At 37.8% G+C, this 22,299-nt stretch overlaps 1 protein-coding gene across 7 annotated transcripts; it reads right to left on the reverse strand.

Moving 5' to 3' along the window:
* Window positions 1-1,026: 1,026 nt before the first annotated feature.
* Window positions 1,027-21,377, reverse strand: mus302 (mutagen-sensitive 302). 7 transcript variants are annotated; one of them, XM_070081214.1, is made up of 8 exons: window positions 20,844-20,937; window positions 16,804-16,952; window positions 15,583-15,697; window positions 13,847-14,005; window positions 13,337-13,407; window positions 8,942-9,079; window positions 7,887-8,169; window positions 1,027-2,855 (listed from the first exon to the last, which is right to left on the reverse strand). In XM_070081214.1, the coding sequence occupies exons 4-8, from the start codon at window positions 13,986-13,988 to the stop codon at window positions 1,351-1,353; spliced, it is 2,139 nt and encodes a 712-aa protein (XP_069937315.1). In that variant the 5' UTR covers window positions 13,989-14,005; window positions 15,583-15,697; window positions 16,804-16,952; window positions 20,844-20,937; the 3' UTR covers window positions 1,027-1,350. The 7 variants fall into 7 exon arrangements, with proteins under 7 accessions (XP_069937315.1, XP_069937321.1, XP_069937314.1 ...); XM_070081220.1 differs by lacking the exon at window positions 20,844-20,937 and adding an exon at window positions 20,545-20,629 and having other exon boundaries at window positions 13,343-13,407; XM_070081213.1 differs by lacking the exon at window positions 20,844-20,937 and adding an exon at window positions 20,545-20,629.
* Between the last annotated feature and the right edge of the window lie 922 nt (window positions 21,378-22,299).

Consider the following 22,299-nt stretch of genomic DNA (forward strand, 5'->3'; position numbering starts at 1 on the left):
ATTTGCTTGGCTATTCTCAGGGTATATGTCAAACTTGGAGGCAGAGGACAACATTGAACACCTAGGAAGATGCAAGATGAGTGTGGGGAAGAGAATCTTTTGCCATTGCTAAAATAGGGATGTACAGTCACTGAGAGAACCTTAAGCAAATTGCACTTAACATGAAGCAAATAGGGTTGGATAAGAAATTAGTAATAGGGAAGGAAAAAACTGGTTGGAAGTAGATTTGACTGATTAACTAATTGAAAAGGATTAGTGAAGAACTCAAAATGGGAACATTGAAGAGGTTGAGGCATCTTAGACAGGTACCTGATAAGTGTTGCTATGGGGCTACATCAGAATACTTTTATTCATGGAATGAACTAAACCTTGGAAAATCAAAGGTAATGAAGTCTGATCCAAGGAAATATAGACTGGCTCAAATTCCTTGGATCAAGAGCCCCTCCCCAGCATTGGCACTCCTTCCCTCCCTTCGCATTCCCCCCGGAGGGAATACGTGGCTATAGTTATAGCCTGGTTATGACACCACCTTTCCTTTAAACATAATTTTGTATTTCCATTTGAAGACACAGGACTTGCAAGACTAGGAGTGGTGATTCTCGGAATGTTAAGACAGATGGAGATTGCTGGCAAGAATGATCATTATGATTTGCCTAGAAGAAAGGGTACTCTGCAACCGAATATTTTCCTGATGAAAACTACTAGTAGATATGACACTGTTGGAGAGATGTACACAGATCCATGACAATATCTGTGAACTAAATGTCATGAAGACAATGCACAACAGTCAAATGCAAGTTTGGCGATGTTCTTCTGGCAGCCCATTGATTGTATGTAGGCAAATATCTGTTAACAAAATTGTTTTAAGTTAAAAAAACAAAGATGATCATAGACAAAAGACTGATTGATCTTTCCAGTACAGTAATAGTTCTACTTTCAAAAACATCACTAACTGTATTTACTCAATACATCCAATATTTTGTAACTCATTGAAGAAGTGTATTATAGACTTTAGTAGCTATGTATTTTTATTTATATAAAATTTACAATATAAAAGTAAAGATTATAATTGAGAAAGTATGCTATGTATTAGGTAAAAAGTCAATTTACTATATCCGATTATGTATATATTTACATGATGCAAACTGTCACTGTAAGCTACTGTTGTATAGTACACAAACTAGGGTGAAAATGCAGAATTTGTCAATATTTTATGTGCCAGGTGATTATGCAGTTTTAGGCAATATTTTACATTTAAGTATTTCTGCATAATTACACATTTATTAACAAGGCATTTAAAGAAACAGAACTCTAGGTCAGCAGATCTCATTACAAGACAATAATTAAATATTATAAAACATCAATCCATTTATAAAATTTGGCAGATTTATCTGTCAGTAAGGTTAAATATTCATTTTGATTACTCCTCACTGGAAGTATATCTATTACTGTCTCTGGCACTCTGAGCTGCTGCATACAAGAAGCTAGTGATAAGTCCCACAAACATGTGCTTTGGTTGGACTCATCACTTGCACATACCACAACATTTTCCACCTGAACTGGGTTAACAAAAATACACGATCGGGAAAGGACTTTCTGAGTTGTTCCACCTTGGAAAGTGTGGATCAAGTTTACTGTGACAATTTGATTGATCACTGCTGCATCAGGACTAATGTTAACACTTTGAAGTTCACAAACAATATGCCTTGCATGAGGGTACTTTTGACTTGGACGACAGGATACCAAAATATGCCGAGTAGATTTCTCCAGGGACACGCAGGTGAATGGGCCTTCAAGGGGTAATGTATGGTCTTTAATACCTTCTTCCTTAAGTTCTACAAAAGAGCATGACTGGAGTCTTGCTACAAGTAATCCTCCAATACTGAAGTTAGCATTCGATTTATATGGCACATAACACATAGATACTACAGGTCCAGAGCCAGCAACTTTTATAGTTCTAACAGGACCTGTGGTAATGCGGGTGTCATATTGAACTACACAGCCTGTTGCTGTACCAACAAAAAATTTATTAGCTTCATCAGCATTCCAGCAACAACTCCATAATGGGGCCTCTGCTGTAAATGATCCTACAGGTGCATTACTGCAAATATTTGTTAGTTTCACCATCTTATCCATTGCAACAGAAAGAAGCAAGTCATTTTTGGCTGGATTAAAAGCCAAATCTCTGATTTGTTTCTGATGAATTGGCACATACCTCTCAGCCTTTAAGTCTAACATATTTACTTTCTTTACACCATATCCAGGAAACATTGCTACCTGGCTTGGCATAGATACCACAAGCATATTCAGCCACTCATTATAAGCCATTACTCTACACCCACCATCCTTATTTATATCAATACCAGCATACATTATCATCTTTACATTTCGTTGGGCACTACTTGCAGCACTCTGAGACAAATTAATTCCATGTGAACCACTAGTACCTGCTGTGGCTTTCTTAAGCACTCTTAGCTCTTCCTGAAGCTTTACCACTAGTTGTGCCTTAAGCTCATATTTAAGTTTGGTCTGGGCATGTTCAAGTTCCAACTTCCTCTTTGCCTCCTTCTCTTTTTCCAAGTCTTTCAATATCCTGTCTCTTTCTGATGTGTCTAGCACTTTGAGAGACTTAGCATACAGTACTCTAATATCTTTCTTTGTGGCCTTTGCATTGCACTGAGGGCACTTGCCTTTTTGGCCCTTCAGCCATCGTATAATACATGCATATCCAAACAAGTGTCCACACTTAAGAGATGATAAACGGTGATCTCCAGAGTTGCTCCATGGTTCAAAACATATTGAACAAATCTGACCTTCATCTTCTGAATCTGGTGAATCTGGTAGTTGTTCAGGGACTGCAAAAGAAAAAAACAAATGATGAAAATAAAAGTGCTATACAACTAGACAAATTTTGATCACCATGCAACTGAGAAACAAGTGCAGGACTTAATCTTATTGTCAAAATTTCTTTCCCTTTTTCTTCCAAAAAAATAACTAAGGCACTGAACATTTTTAAATACAATACAAAAACATCCCCTCTAGCTGTGAGGGAGGTAATGTACTGTAAATAAATGAAATGAACAGATTAGTTACTGGGACATTTTTTTTTTTTTAACCAAACAGTTGTCTCCTAATGAGGCAGGATGACCCGAAAAAGAAGAATACGCATTTACCAACATTCATTCAACTGCTGTCTTTCCAGAAGTGTGTTAACATTATAATCAGATTACCCTCCGACTGCAACATCCCCACCCCTCCTTAAGAGTGCTAGCACTGCCCTTCCCACCATCTCAAGTACTGAAGTCTGACTAACTGGTTTCCCTGAATCACTTTATGAAAATTACCTTGCTAACACTCCAACAGCATGTATATTAAAAACCACTTGTCCCAATTTACTCCTATCTAACAAGTTCTCACAAGTCTGCTGGATACTCAAGCTCCTAAGACTCAAAGCTTTCTTTACCTCCTCCCTCCAACCATTCCTGGACAACCCCTACCCCTCTTATCTTCCACCTCAGATTTATACACTCTTTTTATCAACATCTCCCTCTCCATTTTCTATACATGCTCAAACCACCTCAAGAACCCCTCCACAGTATACTCAGAATTATACCACTGTCTTGTTTTTAAATATTACTGTATTGTATTATTATTATTATATTCAGTGGGGAGCACTAAACCCCAAGGGGTCATATAGCACCTAGGGATGTTGGATCAACTGCTCTCCACAAACATGAAAAAATCCAGTATATACAGCTTTCATGGAAGGTTATGAGAGGAGTCAAATGATCTCATCGTCTACCCCTCCTCATCCCATCATGGCATTCTTCAAGTCACCATGCGCCACTCACACCTCACTCTCCGCCTATATATAATGTCTTTCTACCTCTGTATGTTAGAAGTGATCAAGGTTCCAGGACTGAAACGTTGTCTAATAAATGTCATAGTGTCTGCTTACATGACTTTCTAAACCAACTTGTCGGTATTTATTATCAAGGTTTATACCGCAAGTTAAATGTGCCATAAAAGGCGTGTCATAGAGGGAAGAATAAGACGAGATAAAACAGCCTTGTATCATGCTAAAACGGTCTCTTTTTATGTTTTTAAGGGCAAATTCTTAAGCGCATCAAAAATAGTTAAAATGGAGTAATTTTTTTGGTAACGTTTAGTTATTTTCGTAATTTATGTTTTTTCTTAATTTTTAGTTATTTCTCGTAATTATTAGTCATTTTTCTTTATTTCTGATAACTCGGTTATTTTTTGTAATTTTGAGTTATTTTTCATGATTTTGAGTTATTTTCCATAATGAAGAGTCCTAATGAAAATATCAGCTTCCTCTATTAGGCATTACTGGGAAAGGAGGACCTCGTATGATGCTAGGAGGCAATCAGGTTCAATCCAAGGGAGGATAGGTCCAATTATTTGGAGTTGCCCTTGCCCTTCAGTAGTATCAAGACTACTGTAAAACATATATTTCCAAGGAAATCTTGTATATTACAGTGGTTTCAAGGTGTAATACTGATTGAAACATGGAAATAAGTCATACTGTATGACTGTATTGTATTGTTTGGCCGAGTTCCACTGTTAGTACAGTGGACCCTCGACCAACGATGGCATCGATTAACGATAAATCTGACTAGCAATACATTTTAACGCAAAAATTTTGCCTCGACTAGCGCTTAAAAACCCAACCAGCACTATTCGTTCCGTACCATACGCGTCCACTTTGGCCTGAGCGCGCCTCACTTGTCCCTTGGGTGCCAGTGTTTACAAGCCAGCCAGCCACCATGGTTGCTTCCAAACATACAACTGGAACATTTCATATTATCACAGCCTTTGTAGTGATTGCACCTGCAAAATAAGTCACCACGGGCCCCAAGAAAGCTTCTAGTGCCAACCCTACAGCAAAAAGGGTGAGAATTATTATGGGGATGAAGAAAGAGATCATTGATAAGTATGAAAGTGGAGTGCGTATCTCTGAGATGGTCAGGTTGTATAATAAACCCCAATCAACCATCGCTACTATTGTGGGCAAGAAAACGGCAATCAAGGAAGCTGTTCCTGCCAAAGGTGCAACTATGTTTTCGAAACTGAGATCGCAAGTGATAGAAGATGTTGAGAGACTTTTATTGGTGTGGATAAACGAGAAACAGATAGCAGGAGACAGCATCTCTCAAGCGATCATATGTGAAAAGGCTAGGAAGTTGCATGGCGATTTAATTAGAAAAATGCCAGCAACTAGTGATGTGAGTGAATTTAAGGCCAGCAAAGGTTGGTTTGAGAGATTTAAGAAGCATAGTGGCATACATAGTGTGATAAGGCATGGTGAGGCTGCCAGTTCGGACCACAAATCGGCTGAAAAATATGTGTAGGACTTCAAGGAGTACATAGACAGTGAAGGACTGAAACCTGAACAAGTGTTTAATTGTGACGAAACAGGCCGGTTTTGGAAGAAAATGCCAAGCAGGATGTACATTACTCAGGAGGAAAAGGCACTCCCAGGACATAAGCCTATGAAAGACAGGCTTACTCTGTTGATGTGTGCCAATGCTAGTGGTGATTGCAAAAAAGTGAAGCCTTTATTGGTGTATCACTCTGAAACTCCCAGAGTGTTCAGGAAAAACAATGTCCTCAAGGCTAATTTGTGTGTGCTGTGGAGGGCAAACAGTAAGGCATGGGTCACTAGGGACTTTTTCTATGACTGGTTACATCATGCATTTGCCCCCAATGTGAAAAATTAACTTATTGAAAAGAAATTAGACCTTAAGTGCCTCCTGGTATTAGACAATGCTCCTGGTCATCCTTCAGACTTGGCAGAGCGACTTTCTAGGGACATGAGCTTCATTAAGGTGAAGTTTTTGCCTCCTAATACCACTCCTCTCCTGCAGCCCATGGACCAGCAGGTTATTTCCAACTTCAAGAAACTGTACACAAAAGCTATGTTTGAAAGGTGCTTTGTAGTGACCTCAGAAACTCAACTGACTCTAAGAGAGTTTTGGAAAGATCATTTTACCATCCTCAATTGTGTAAACATTATAGGTAAGGCTTGGGAGGAAGTGACTAAGGGGACATTGAACTCTGCTTGGAAAAAACTGTGGCCAGAATGTGTAGACAAAAGGGATTTTGAAGGGTTTGAGGCTAACCCTGAGAATCCTATGCCAGTTGAGGAATCCATTGTGGCATTGGGGAAGTCCTTGGGGTTGGAGGTTAGTGGGGAGGATGTGGAAGAGTTGGTGGTGGAGGACAGTGAAGAACTAACCACTGATGAGCTGCTAGATCATCTTGAACAGCAAGAGGGCAGACCTGAGGAAACTGCTTTGGAAGAGGGGACAGAGATATTGAAGAAGTTGCCTACTTCTAAGATAAAGGAAATGTATGCAAAGTGGCTTGAAGTGCAAACCTTTTTTGATGAAAATCACCCTGACACAGCTACTGCAAGCCGTGCTGGTGACTATTACACTGACAATGTTGTGAACCACTTTAGGAAAGTCAAAAAGGAACGAGAGGTACAGGCCTCTATGGACAGATATGTTGTGCGACAGAAGTCCAGTGACTCTGAAGCTGGTCCTAGTGGCATTAAAAGAACAAGGGAAGTAACCCCAGAAAAAGACTTGCTGCCTCAAGTGCTAATGGAAGGGGATTCCCCTTCTAAACACTAACACCTCTCCCCTCCTCCCATCCCATCAATCATCACCAGATCTTCAATAAAGGTAAGTGTCATGTAATTGTGCATGTAATCTTCAGTTTGTGTGTATTAAAATTAATATTTCATGTGGTAAAAATTTTTTTTTTCAATACTTTTGGGTGTCTTGTACGGATTAATTTGATTTCCATTATTTCTTATGGGGAAAATTAACTTGACTAACGATAATTCTGACTAACGATGAGCTCTCAGGAACGGATTAATATCGCTGGTTGAGGGTCCACTGTATTATGTAATTATAATAAATCAGGAATGAATAAGACATCTTGCTGTTAGTTCCACACCCAGTTTGCTAGTGGGAAACTGGTAGTGGAACAGGTCCTGGTTTCATTGTTTGCTTATGCTAGTCCAGCAGCATTACCTGTGATGCATTGTGTGCACTCTCCTAGTCGTAGATTTTTTCCAAAGGTATGAGAAGGCTGTAGGAGATTAAAACAGCTGTGCTGAGGTAAAAATAAATATTGGCAAGTGGGGTATTTAAAGCCACAAAATAGTTGTGTGTACTAGTATACTGGACATAAGTCCTCACCTACATACTAGTATGTTAGACATGGTTTAAGGGTTAAAAAGGAAGGGAACAGCTAGTGAGAGGACATGCACAGTGTCTATGTATTACTACCACTAAAGGTGAAAAAGTGATAAAACTCATAGGTGTAATACAGCACTTTCGCAATGAGAGGTAATCATGTTTTATCTACAGAAAAGAAGGGTAGTTCCAGCTCCATGGAACAAGAACTCTTCACCAGCATCAATGCATCTCCTTGTAGAGTAGCAATATTCACAGAAAAATTTAAAAGGTTTTAGGCCTTCACCTGGTGATCAATGTACTAAGAAGATATTACTAAAATGACTCCTTGAGGAAGTAGATAAGAATCTTTCCTCCATAAGCCATGCATGTCATGAAAGGCTGCTAAAATACCAGGATGAAGGGGCTAGTAACTCTTTCTCCTTTATAAATTACTACATGTAAAAAGAAAAACTTGCACTTTTCTTTTTAGGTCACCCTGCCTTAGTGGGAGATGGCTAGTGTATGGAAGAAAAAATTACTAAAATGTGCATACAAAATTTTCACTGGTGTCAATATTTCCTAAGAAATATTTGAAGAAATGCAATTAGTGTATAGGAAAACTAAAATATGCCATGCTAAGAGGTGTAAATTAGTGTCTTAGTAGCAGTACAATACCTGGATTAACTTTCTTTGGAGTGACACCACAAGATGGACCTGCTTCAGTGTTTGATTCTCTGATTATGGGAGGATCCAGTGGATGTCCCACCTCTGCTGTATGGGTAGTCCGAGAGTGCTCAACTTGAGGTACTGGGGAAACTGGGAGCTGTTGTTCTGGCAAGGGATCTAGTGAAGGAGGTGGTGGTGCATTGTTTGGTGGAGTCTCATGTAGCTCCAACACTTGTGGCTCATATGCAATTACAGGTGGCTGCTCTTCTATAATCATATTTGGCCCTTCAAGCTGTAAATATTTGAAAATAATAATTCAAACAAATCCAGATAGCAGCCTAAACAAATCTGAAACTATTGTTTATGGAAAGCAATAAAGTCACAAGGAAATTTGGTATTAATCCTAGTATTTTACTCAGCCTATTATGATACCCTTCATGTTTGTAACATTCAATGAATATTGATATGTTTGCATCCACTTCCATCTCTATTTCCTCCATGTAGAGCAGGAGTTTGGAAACCAAAGGTCACAACCCAAAATATAATGGAAAGAATTTGAGCAAGTGTGTTTATAAATGTTTCAAATGTATTTTTTATCATGGTGCAATAAATCTACAGTGAGGTGCTGAGTAGGTATAAGTATCATTTCAGTTGCAAGGAGAATGTGATTTCAAATTTTGAGTTGTAGACAAAATTGTTAGGGAACCACCGATATAGAATACGGGTTTGATGTAGAGGCATCTTATTTACATCATGATCATCTCAAAATGCAGCAACTTTCACTCTAATTTTTGCTTTGTACTATTTAACACTGACAAAAACTCCACACCGTATGGGTCAGTAGGCCTGTTGCAGTGTTCCTTCTTTCTTATGTTCTTATGACTCCAACTGAGGCTCTCAATTGGAGACATAAATATTAATATCATTATAATTTACACAACACATCACCCACTTAAAGTGATGGAAACTGATGAAACTAAATCAGAAGAAAACAATAACAGTAGCCACAAATTCAACTGCAAGACCTACATGAGAAAAAAAAGGAATTAATTTAAAACACTAACCTCCTCTGAATCTTCAAGATTCACTACATCTATCTGATGTCTCATTCCTTGTTGCTCCACAGTTCTTATTGGATGGTGATGTGTTCTTTCACTGTCTTGTGTTCTTCTTTCTCCTAATATGGGGCTCCTTGTCCTATCCTATGAATATATACATGAAAGAACTTGAAGTTAACAAGCAAAACACAGTGTCTTTGAGTGCTAGTGTTCAAGCTTGATGCTGCAGTATTATATTTGCACTATGAGAAATTTTAATCTTCACAAATATCAGTGACACAGAGACATTACATGTTAAAACCAAAAGATCATCATTAACAGTTTCAAACATTTCAGAATTTTGATGTATGAAATATTTTTTTATTTATTATCACACTGGCCGATTCCCACCAAGGCAGGGTGGCCCAAAAAAGAAAAACTTTCACCATCATTCACTCCATCACTGTCTTGCCAGAAGGGTGCTTTACACTACAGTTTTTAAACTGCAGCATTAACACCCCTCTTTCAGAGTGCAGGCACTGTACTTCCCATCTCCAGGACTCAAGTCCGGCCTGCCGGTTTCCCTGAACCCCTTCATAAATGTTACTTTGCTCACACTCCAACAGCACGTCAAGTATTAAAAACCATTCGTCTCCATTCACTCCTATCAAACATGCTCACGCACGCCCGCTGGAAGTCCAAGCCCCTCGCACACAAAACCTCCTTTACCCCCTCCCTCCAACCTTTCCTAGGCCGACCCCTACCCCGCCTTCCTTCCACTACAGACTGATACACTCTTGAAGTCATTCTGTTTCGCTCCATTCTCTCTACATGTCCGAACCACCTCAACAACCCTTCCTCAGCCCTCTGGACAACAGTTTTGGTAATCCCGCACCTCCTCCTAACTTCCAAACTACGAATTCTCTGCATTATATTCACACCACACATTGCCCTCAGACATGACATCTCCACTGCCTCCAGCCTTCTCCTCGCTGCAACATTCATCACCCATGCTTCACACCCATATAAGAGTGTTGGTAAAACTATACTCTCATACATTCCCCTCTTTGCCTCCAAGGACAAAGTTCTTTGTCTCCACAGACTCCTAAGTGCACCACTCACCCTTTTCCCCTCATCAATTCTATGATTCACCTCATCCTTCATAGACCCATCCGCTGACACGTCCACTCCCAAATATCTGAATACATTCACCTCCTCCATACTCTCTCCCTCCAATCTGATATCCAATCTTTCATCACCTAATCTTTTTGTTATCCTCATAACCTTACTCTTTCCTGTATTCACTTTTAATTTTCTTCTTTTGCACACCCTACCAAATTCATCCACCAATCTCTGCAACTTCTCTTCAGAATCTCCCAAGAGCACAGTGTCATCAGCAAAGAGCAACTGTGACAACTCCCACTTTATGTGTGATTCTTTATCTTTTAACTCCACGCCTCTTGTCAAGACCCTCGCATTTACTTCTCTTACAACCCCATCTATAAATATATTAAACAACCACGGTGACATCACACATCTTTGTCTAAGGCCTACTTTTACTGGGAAATAATTTCCCTCTTTCCTATGTACTCTAACTTGAGCCTCACTATCCTCGTAAAAACTCTTCACTGCTTTCAGTAACCTACCTCCTACACCATACACCTGCAACATCTGCTACATTGCCCCCCTATCCACCCTGTCATATGCCTTTTCCAAATCCATAAATGCCACAAAGACCTCTTTAGCCTTATCTAAATACTGTTCACTTATATGTTTCAGTGTAAACACCTGGTCCACACACACCCTACCTTTCCTAAAGCCTCCTTGTTCATTTGCTATCCTATTCTCAGTCTTACTTTTAATTCTTTCAATAATAACTCTACCATGTGGAAAAAGACACTCATGTACAGTTCAGGACATTTATTAAAGGAAACGTTTCGCCACGAGTGGCTTCTTCAGTCCTAATACAGAGAAAACTAAGAAAACATTTATATATATAGTGGCAGGAGTCAGGTGAGGTGACGCGTGGGTAGAGGTGGTAGTAGTAGTAGTAGTAGTAGTAGTAATGGAACTAAGGAGGTGAGGCAAGAGAGGGACCTGCTGGCATCAAGTAACACCAGTTCCCAGGATGGGTAACATCCTCTTGCTTAGTAATTTTGAAATACTGTAACTACCGGATTTTTGCTTTATAGTGTTACTGACAGAAATTAGTGCAGCAAGAGGATATTACCCATCCTGGGAACTGGTGTTACTTGATGCCAGCAGGTCCCTCTCTTGCCTCACCTCCTTAGTTCCATTACTACTACTACTACTACTACTACCACCACCTCTACCCACGCGTCACCTCACCTGACTCCTGCCACTATATATATAAATGTTTTCTTAGTTTTCTCTGTATTAGGACTGAAGAAGCCACTCGTGGCGAAACGTTTCCTTTAATAAATGTCCTGAACTGTACATAAGCGTCTTTTTCCACATCTTGTCGGTATCACCATACCATTTCCTCATAACTCTACCATACACTTTACCAGGTATACTCAACAGACTTATCCCCCTATAATTTTTGCACTCTCTTTTGTCCCCTTTGCCTTTATGCAAAGGAACTATGCATGCTCTCTGCCAATCCCTAGGTACCTTACCCTCTTCCATACATTTATTAAATAATTGCACCAACCACTCCAAAACTATATCCTCACCTGCTTTTAACATTTCTATCTTTATCCCATCAATCCCGGCTGCCTTACCCCCTTTCATTTTACCTACTGCCTCACGAACTTCCCCCACACTCACAACTGGCTCTTCCTCACTCCTACAAGATGTTATTCCTCCTTGCCCTATACACGAAATCACAGCTTCCCTATCTTCATCAACATTTAACAATTCCTCAAAATATTCCCTCCATCTTCCCAATACCTCTAACTCTCCATTTAATAACTCTCCTCTCCTATTTTTAACTGACAAATCCATTTGTTCTCTAGGCTTCCTTAACTTGTTAATCTCACTCCAAAACTTTTTCTTATTTTCAACAAAATTTGTTGATAACATCTCACCCACTCTCTCATTTGCTCTCTTTTTACATTGCTTCACCACTCTCTTAACCTCTCTCTTTTTCTCCATATACTCTTCCCTCCTTGCATCACTTCTACTTTGTAAAAACTTCTCATATGCTAACTTTTTCTCCCTTACTACTCTCTTTACATCATCATTCCACCAATCGCTCCTCTTCCCTCCCGCACCCACTTTCCTGTAACCACAAACTTCTGCTGAACACTAACACTACATTTTTAAACCTACCCCATACCTCTTCGACCCCATTGCCTATGCTCTCAGATGATTGTGTATACATAAATGTATACATGTATGTGTACTGTGACCTAAGTGTAAGCAGAAGTAGCAAGACGTACCTGAAATCTTGCATGTTTATGAGACAGAAAAAAGACACCAGCAATCCTATCATCATGTAAAGCAATTACAGGCTTCAGTCTTACATTCACTTGGCAAGACGGTAGTAACTCCCCGGGCGGCTGCTGTCTACCAGCCTACTACTACTATCTGAATACTACTGTCTACCAACCTACTACTATCTGAATATCTACAGTAAATTTCATGTTTTCAAAGAAAAAGCTAGTACTATACTGTATATTCATATACCCCTTATTCTTATTCAAAAATATCTCACTGAGAATGTCTAAATTATTAATATTTCTGAATAATGGAAATAAAGATCTCTAATTCAGAACCTATTCCAATTTCATATTAAAATTTTATTGCTCTTATTTTAAAAAAAATCTAATTTTTGGTGCTATTCAAGCTTTCCGGTTTTCTCCATACATTAGCTCTTATTCTGAAAACTCTACGTCAATATGTGACTACAATCATCTGTTGCTTATCCGTTTCTGTTTACTTGAATCACACACATTCCTCAAGTACATCCTATATACAGCCTGAACTCTTGATACAGTACCTGTTCCATTCTGTTCAAAAGAAAGTTTTCCATCCTTTTCTTAATTAAGTCTAAGGCCATATGTTCAATTTTGCTAATTACCTATGATTAACTGCTAGTCTCCACTGTAGTTTCTATATATATTTTTTCACTGAACATAATGAAAAGAACTCATTAGCTTTTGGTATTGATTTTCATTCTCTGTCAATACTAAACCACCAGCAAAAAGCATTCTTTTCATCTCACTCTTAGTACAACGTCCAAATTTTTACCAATGCTTTTTAATGAATTATAGAATGACTAGTGCATCTCACACCTGGACCTTATACACTGACTAGTTTTCAAGACACTTTTGATTACTATTACAGCAAATATTTACTTTTAATATTATAGAAACTACATACCAACAAGCAAATAATTTTTATATGGAACCCACTCCAAAAACACTTAAGAAATCAATACAGTTCTAAACAACTCATACTAACACCTTCCTGCTCAGCAGCTTGAAGTCTATAAGGCCGCACATCACTGTCATCATCAAAATCTCCATCTGAAAAACATCATCCAATTAAACATACATTTGTGCTGCTACAGAGAAAACATATTCTGACAGTTATACAGTACATGGACTGACTGATTTCTTAGGTTTAAAACCTATGTTCAGAGTAGTGTTCTGTCTGATTTCTCAAAAAACCCGAGTATTACTATTATAAGTCTTTTGATTTTTGACCAAGAAAGGAATGCAATGTGATCATGGAAAATAAAATGTGACTCAGAATATATTTATAGACCTGATGTTAGGTAGGCAAATGTCCCATTTAAGCTTCTTAAATAAAGTCATTTATAAACTCTACTGATACAGAACTCAATTACTACATAGAGTACATCCCACAGATGAAAATTAGTAATGTATCATTATTTAATTTTCAAAGTTAAACATAAGAGAGCCACACCAATACACTCAAAGAAAATAACTGAAATTATCTTACCCTCTTGCTCATTATTCATCTCTGTAGACATGTCTGTAACATCTGAATCAATTTCCTCATCTTCCATCTCATCTGTATCTGACAAATTACTGCCTTCTCTGTTGTTTATATTGTCTACTGTCCAGGGTGCTTGTCTTGCCATCAGTTTGATTCAGGTGTCTGTCAGGAAAAGCAAAATATTGGCAAAAAATTGCCAATATAAACAGTTTTCTATTACTATTGTAACTCTTTATGTTAACTTTTGTTTTTATTAAAATAGTTTTATTATTCAATAAAGTCATTAGATTTTATAAGCTTATTTTCATGTAACTTAATTATATTAAACTTTGCTTGTAAATAATCTAACTTCAACCATACAGTGTTAAGTAGTTTAACCCTTTGACTGTCGCAACCCCCAATCCTGAGGTCTCTCTCCTGGTGTCGCAAAATTTAACCCCTTGCATGTCGCAACCCCCAATCCTGAGGTGTCTCCTGGTGTCGCAAAATTTCCCCCCCCCAAAAAAATTATTTTTTCTTATGAAATGATAAGAGAATCTTTTCCCGATTGTAATGACACCAAAAAAAACGAAATTTGATGGAAAACTGACGGAATTACGCTCTCGCGAAGTTAGCGACCTTGGCGATATTTACAAATCGGCGATTTCGCCCACTTTGAGCCCTATTTTCAGCTAATTCCATTCTTCCAGTCGACCAAACTCATAGCTATTTCTTTAGAACTCTATTTTTTCTATCGATTGAGTACAAGAAACTCCCCATTTACCAATTTCAACTACCCAATAACATGGTCAGAAATTTGCAATTTGGCCAATTTCACGATAATTAAAAAATATGACAATTTCAAAATAAGGTCCAGAATGAACAATGCAGACATTCCTGGCTCTAAAATAACATTTTCTTTGTTTATCAGTCATGTCTCCAGGCCCCTCTGATATTACTCTTGCTTTCTATTTTGAATTTTTATTCAAACAAAAAATAGAAGATTTACTATTATGCAGACTACTCCAATACTGTAATTGTATAAATAACATCATCCCATTCATGACTGCATATTAGAATGGCTAGTTGGACATTTATTGGACAATGATGTCATTTGTTTGTTTTTGAACATCGGCAAAAATCAAACATTTCCCCTACTTTGAGCTCCATTTCCAGGTTCTTTTTATAGTAAAATCTGTCAAAATCATCTCTTTTTCTATAATATGTTTTCCATTCTATCAAAGGAGACCAAGAAAACAAGAATACAACCATAAATAATATACGAAAATAGACCACAAAGTCGGCATTTTAATTAAAAAAAAAACGGTCGTAGTTTTTTTTTCCCCATTATGCACTGCGTGCTCCAGGATTTTTTTTATATGGTGCACACTGACCACACAGACCCATTCTCTCACATGTGGGCCTACCAACTTTCTCCTGCTTGATTTGAAGCCGCTAGAATTTATGAGTATATATACGTCAAACACGGTACCTCGTAAGACGTATATATACGGCCGCGACAGTCAAAGGGTTAAAATCCTTGTCCGCCTAAAATGCTCTGCATGAGTAGGGACTTTCCAAAATGAATGAAATCAATTTTATCTGATTTTACAACAATTATGTACATTTTGAAAATAAAATTTGTTTGTTTACATATTACAATAAGGGTCTTTTAGAAACTACTATGCGAGTAAGTCAAAAACAGCCAATATTTTTCTAAATCACAGAGAAATTACGTTTTAGGTAGCAATGGAACTCACAGCTGGTAATGCTCAGCAAATGATCTCAAGTAACATGATTCCCTCCAGTCTATCACAGTTTTAGGCCATGACTCAGTGTTGGTTGTCCCTGCTTTTGGGCAAATTCTCAACACAACTGTAGAAAATAAAATGAATGGATGTTAGCTTAGTTATTACTATGAATTCCATCAAAATAACATAAAAAAATTGAAATAGTCAACCCTTCAATTTAATATACTAATAGGGGAGAGCAGATGACCAGTAATGGCAACTGCAATGGTCAGTGACCCAGCAAATCTTGTCCTGCATGTCTGAAATCTGTTAAATCAAGCATTCACTGTACATATTGGTGCAGCATGAAGAATCATGCATGGTGTAATTTCATCATAAGAAAAATTTTATTGAAATCTGATATGAAACATTATTAACCCAGTCTGCTTCTCCAATTATAACATGGGTGTCTATGGGAAAAAGAGATTTGCTTAACAAAATTTTTGATATACGAACTATCTCTATCATATTATAAATGGTATACAATACAGACAAGTTGATGAATAAGACAAGCGTAACAGTCAATAAAAATTGCCTGCCCAGCAGGTTTCTTCAGTCAAATACAGGTGAATTTAATACTGAACACAGTAAAAGTAGAAAAGTAATTTGAGGTGATCAGTTCCTCAGTGTTGACAGGAGGAGGAGGAGGAGGAGGAGGAGGAGGAGGAGGAGGAGGAGGTGGTGGTCAGTCCCTTAGCCTGTTTGACTGAAGGAGTTTCCTGCAGAGACAAAATGTTTCAACAATAAAGATACCTAAATGCTGCACATGTGTCTTACTTATCAAATCATTTCTTGTCACTATATCCATTAATTGGAGGCCAACTGTACTGTGTTTCACTAGTAGAGAGAGGAGATTTTTGAAATGATGCTAAAATGTGAAATCTGCTAAATATAAGCATTTTGAAAATGCTATGCACATGTGGCTTACCCAACAATGCATAGATGTGTGGGTACAAAGCAAGGAATTTGGGCTATAGAAATTTACTAACAACACAAAATATCCTGGATAAGAACCTGAAGACCACAATGAAAATAAGCCACATTGTTGAACTTTTTCTACAGAGGAAATGTTTGGAGAATTATGAACAAGTGGATGAAGCACCATCAGACTACTATTATTATTACTATTATTATTATTATTGTTATTACATTAATTGGGGAAGTACTAAACCCTCAGAGATCATACAGCACCTGGGAGACTGGGAGGCAATCAGGCTCAATCCAAGGTAGTGAAAATTAGGCCCAACACCTAGGATCGAACCTCTCACCAGCATCAAGGAACCTCCCTGGACGAGAGCACAATCCTCATACTGACGGATTTTGTGTACCTGTACAGTATCCTGTAATAATTTTCCAATACTTTTACTAAACTCATAAACTAAAACAACTCCACAACTATTTACTATTTTTGTATTAAGGAATTTTAGACCTATTTTAAGTCTGCCCGAAATGCAAATCACATTATGGACCTTTCACAGAAATTATATTACTTTTATTTATTTATTTTTTCAAATAAAACAAATATTTTTAAAAATTATTTTAATTTTTTACAAGGTTTGCATTCATCACACAATTATCATACACTGTACATTGGTAATAAATTATGACATCCCTAGAATAACGCGACAAAGCCCAAATAACATTATTTTTTTTACTTAAAGAAAATTGAAGGAACCGTAACCGCAGCATAACAAAAAGGAAAATTACCACGACAAGCAATTTAAAATACATAGCTGCAATACGTAATTGCCACTGCCCGAAATGCCTCGGCATGATAGTGGATTTCTTTGTTCCAATCAAATTATAAAATGTAAACACACATTGTAACCTTAGCAAAGAAATAAAGTTTTGTTTTGTTTTTTGTACAAGACCAGTAGACTATGTACTGTGGGAAAGTATATTATTCAGTGTTTTCCAAGCAGCATATTATTTACAGGAACATTATTTAAAATATGCTGTGGTATTATTATTAAATCTGAAGATTGAGTAATTTCCCATTGAGACTTAATTTGACTATTTTTAATATATCAAGAAACATGGCATTACATAATATTCACAGGGAAGCACTAAAACCATTAGGGTATTAGGACCCGCAATGAAAACAAGTCACTTAGTCTAATTTTTTGGGGGTTATCCTAGGTAATTTACACTAGGTACAACAACTGTACTTAAGTATACCTGTACCTAAATAGAGTTACTTAACCCTTAAACTGTCCAAACGTAGATCTACATTTTTTCAACATTTGAAAGTATGTAAAAAAGTAGATCTTTATTTTTTTTTACATTTGAAAACGTGTAAGAAAACTTTGATCTACTTTTTTTTTTGTTATATTTGAAAATATGTAAAAAAACGTAGATCTACTTTTGGAGCACTACGCATATGAACGTAGATCTGCTTGGACAGTTTAAGGGTTAAGGGTCACAGAGCACTTGTGGAGTGGGAGTAAGTTTATTTAGGCACAGGTACACATGAAGTACAATTATCATATACAGTGTAAATTGCCTAGGATAACCCAAGAAAGTCAAAGATTATCAGGTTTGATCCAAGGAGGGGAAAGATAGTTCCGATTCCTTGACAGAAAAGCCCCATATTAGCATCTGAACAAAATCTTATCTCTTAACACCCTCCCTGAAGGGACTATACAAGACATTCTCCACATTTCTTCAACAAATAAACTTTCATTTAAGCTCAGAGTATATAGCATACAAAAAGATTAATTGATCTTGAGGGCATGTAGACTTAACGTAAAATAAACAATTATCATAAACAATTTAGCTTATTCCTGCCTCTAAATACATAAAATTGTTAGACTATAAAAACAATACAGTATTATAATTAAAGGGACGTGCTAAATGCATCTAAGTCACACAGCTTGGGATATGAAAGGCAACTGTAAACAATTCAAGACCTGAAATGCACCACATGCTAATGGCTTTCTTTTGTGCTTATGAGAGAGAAGATTTTAATACTACATTACCTGTATGCTGTAGAAGGAAAGAATTTATTTGTATTTTGTAAGGAAGTGGAAAAAAACAGTTTCAGTTCCTTAGATCAAGAGCTCCTCATCAAAAGGACCCCAATGGAAATAAGTCACTTTTTCTATTTTGGGTCATCCTAGATAATTTACACTATGTATGATAATTGTACTTATGTTTACCTATACCTAAATAAACTTATTATTGTGAATTAATTTATTATAAATTATCATTACCAATTGTTATAAATTGTTATCAATTGTTATAAACTGTACTCTGCGAGTACAGTTTATAACAATTTGCAGCATTTATTTATTTTATTTATTTATTTAATTATTTTATGTCTTTGCAAACAGTACACTGAGATTTTGTATTTACAATAGTGGGTTGCAATGCAAAGAGCCTCTATTATGCCTAGGCATTATGGGCCAACTTAACATTATTGGCTTACAGTCTACTTAATACTAAGGAGTATATCATAGTTATACAGTAGGATAGTAATTATTTCATAGTTGTACAGTAGAATATTAATTATAAATGAATCAAAATTTGTATAATACAAAGATATATTTACATTCGAAAATGCTTTTTTTGAAAACACTGATTCAATTATATTCCTGTCAACAATGGATAAAAGGTTCAAAGTGATTGTTTCAGTTATGATGTGGGAGCACATAGGTGAGTAAGTGTGTACTGAGTATTTAGCATTTAGTCTAGGGTGAGTAAGTTGCTTTTGAGAAGAGTCTTAAATTGCTTTTCAGACTGGGTTACTTTAATATCTTCTGGTAATGAATTCCATATTTTGGAGCCCTTTACGTGCATAGAGTTTTTACACAGTGTGATATGGACACGAGGTATATCAAAAAGAGATCTGTGTCTTGTGTTGTGGTCATGTGTCCTGTTTAGGTTGGTGAGAAGTTTGAGTGGAGGGTTTATATTTGTGTGAATTGTTCTGTGTATGTAGTAGGCACATGAATAAGTATGGATGTTCTTAATGGTGAGCAGATTCAGACTTTTGAAAATTGGTGGAGTATGCTGGCAGGAGTGGGAATTTGTTATCATTCTTACTGCTGCCTTTTGCTGGGTTATTAGGAATTTTAGGTGATTGGATGTTGTTGGTCCCCATGCACAAATTCCATATGTAAGATTAGGGTATATGAGTGAATGGTACAGTGCCAGGAGAGCTGATTGTGGAACGTAGTACCTCTGATAGTATGCCTACAGTCTTGGAGATTTTCTTGGTGATTTGTTGTATGTGTGTCTGGAACTTAAGGCTACTGTCAAGGTGGATACCTAGGAATTTTCCCTGTGAGTTTTGTGACTGATGATTCATTTAGCATTATGTTAATTGGATCATTTGCATGATGGTTAAAGTCATTACAATATTATTATATTTAAGAGGAAGCACTAAACCCTTATGTGCCATACAGTGCCTGGAGAATGAGAGGTAACCAAGTTCAATCTGAGGATGGTGAGGGGCAACTCCGTTTCCTCTCATCAAAAGCCCTTGACCAGCATCAAGGTGCCACCTCTGAAGGGTCAGTGCAAGCTGCAAATTATATTGTAACTATTCCTTCCAAATTTTGCAGTCTCTTAGCCTTGAATGTGTCAAAATTTGACCTTAACTTTGTATATTCAGTTCAGTATCATCGACAATATAACATCATATTATATTCCAGTTTAAACACGCCATCACGATAATTATTATTACTACATTCAAATCTAAGCGCTAAACCCACAAGGATCAGCATCATGATATATGACCCAATAAAATATCTTTAAAATGACTCTAAACTAACCAGGATTACATATTTTTTTGGTAATTAAAACCGTCATCGGGAATATATAACAACATTCCTCGACGCACACACATTAATAGACTAATTTCAGACACTCAATAAACCCGTGTGTCCTTCATTTGTTTTATTTTAGAGAGAAATAAAGGTGTTTTCTTACTAAGTTTCGTCTACTTCCCGCGTCGTGTTGACACTGCTGCCAGCGACAACGAACCTACACTTATTTATTTATCTCGTGGGGAGACCTAAACCTGTATGGGTCATACAGCGCCTTGGGGGGGGGGGAGAATGGTAGGCAATCAGATTCGATCCAGAGAAAGGGAGGGGTAACTCCAAGTCTTTGGATCGAGAGCGCTTCAAGGGTGTCAAGACACCTCTCAAGGACCCCAATAACAAGTCACTATGACATTTTTTGGGTTATCGTAGGTAATTTAAACTAGGTATGATAATTGTACTTACGTGTACCTGTGTGAATCAATTTGTTAGACTATAATAACATTATAGTAATATAATTAAAGGGAGGTGCTAAATGCATCTATCCTTACTAACGCCTCTCTGGGACGAGCCTTCAGTATCACCACATCGACACCATGCCTAACCCTTCTAGGGTAGGGTAGGTGCCTGAGCCCGAGCCTTTAGCTCATAAGACTGTCATTCCCATTAGCCCCCTTGGGGCGGGGATGGCAGACCAGAGAGGCCTAGCTTGTGGCTAGGCCTGGGGACAGTTGGTCCCAAAGATGAGGAGGTACTTGTGCCTCCTCCCATGGGAGACTTAGGTCTCAGACACTCCCTAAAGAGGGAGCCAAGGCCGGGCCACCACTTGGAAAAGGCCCGGGCCGGGAGAATACCGGCTAATATTTAATAATAATAATAATAAATCAGTATCACCAGGTACTCACCTAAAATGTGAATGTGAGTTGAATAAAGCTGAAACGAGGGTTACCATGAAATAAACCTGTTTAACACTTACGTATCTTTATTGCAGAAACATTTCGCCTGCATAAAGGGTTTCTTCAGTGGAATACAGGCGAATGTAACGCTGTAGACAGTATAAATAGTTTTAGCGTGATCAGTCTGTCATCCTCAGTAAGAGGTGGTACAGTCCCTAAAGTCTGAATTTATTTAGATAATAAAGTACCTAATTACTACTAGGTGAGTAGGGTGAACAGGTTTAACATAACATGCCCAAGTTTCCACTTGTCCCAGGGTCGAACCTGGGCTCTTTAGATATGAGCCGAGGATGAAAAAAAAAAAAAACAGGTCTATCACCCACTCATGTATATAAAGTTACCCGTGTCAGAAGGCTCTTGTCCTATTTCCTAACGATTAAAATAAAATTTTTTGTTTCAGTTATGCTACTTGCATACTTTCTAAATCTAAATGTGTCCAACTCGAATCCACTGTCTTTGTGAGAAATTACCTGCATGAGGTATACAGGGTGTTACCAGAATTGTTACATGCAAGTAATTTGGGCGAGGTGAGTGGGACTTAGTCACAGTAGGTCGCAGAACTGTCACTCTCTCGATGCCCACTACATCACCACTCTCATAAAAAGCTAGACCTGATATTTAAATTAATAATTACAATATTAAACATTAATACCAATACCTGGAGTTTACCTGGAGAGAGTTCCAGGGGTCAACGCCCCCGCGGCCCGGTCTGTGACCAGGCCTCCTGGTGGATCAGAGCCTGATCAACCAGGCTGTTGCTGCTGGCTGCACGCAAACCAACGTACGAGCCACAGCCCGGCTGGTCAGGAACCGACTTGAGGTGCTTGTCCAGTGCCAGCTTGAAGACTGCCAGGGGTCTGTTGGTAATCCCCCTTATGTATGCTGGGAGGCAGTTGAACAGTCTCGGGCCCCTGACACTTATTGTATGGTCTCTTAACGTGCTAGTGACACCCTTGCTTTTCATT

The sequence above is a fragment of the Cherax quadricarinatus genome, unplaced genomic scaffold (genome assembly GCF_038502225.1).
Source record: "Cherax quadricarinatus isolate ZL_2023a unplaced genomic scaffold, ASM3850222v1 Contig1994, whole genome shotgun sequence".
In the NCBI taxonomy this organism is placed as follows: Eukaryota; Metazoa; Arthropoda; class Malacostraca; order Decapoda; family Parastacidae; genus Cherax; species Cherax quadricarinatus.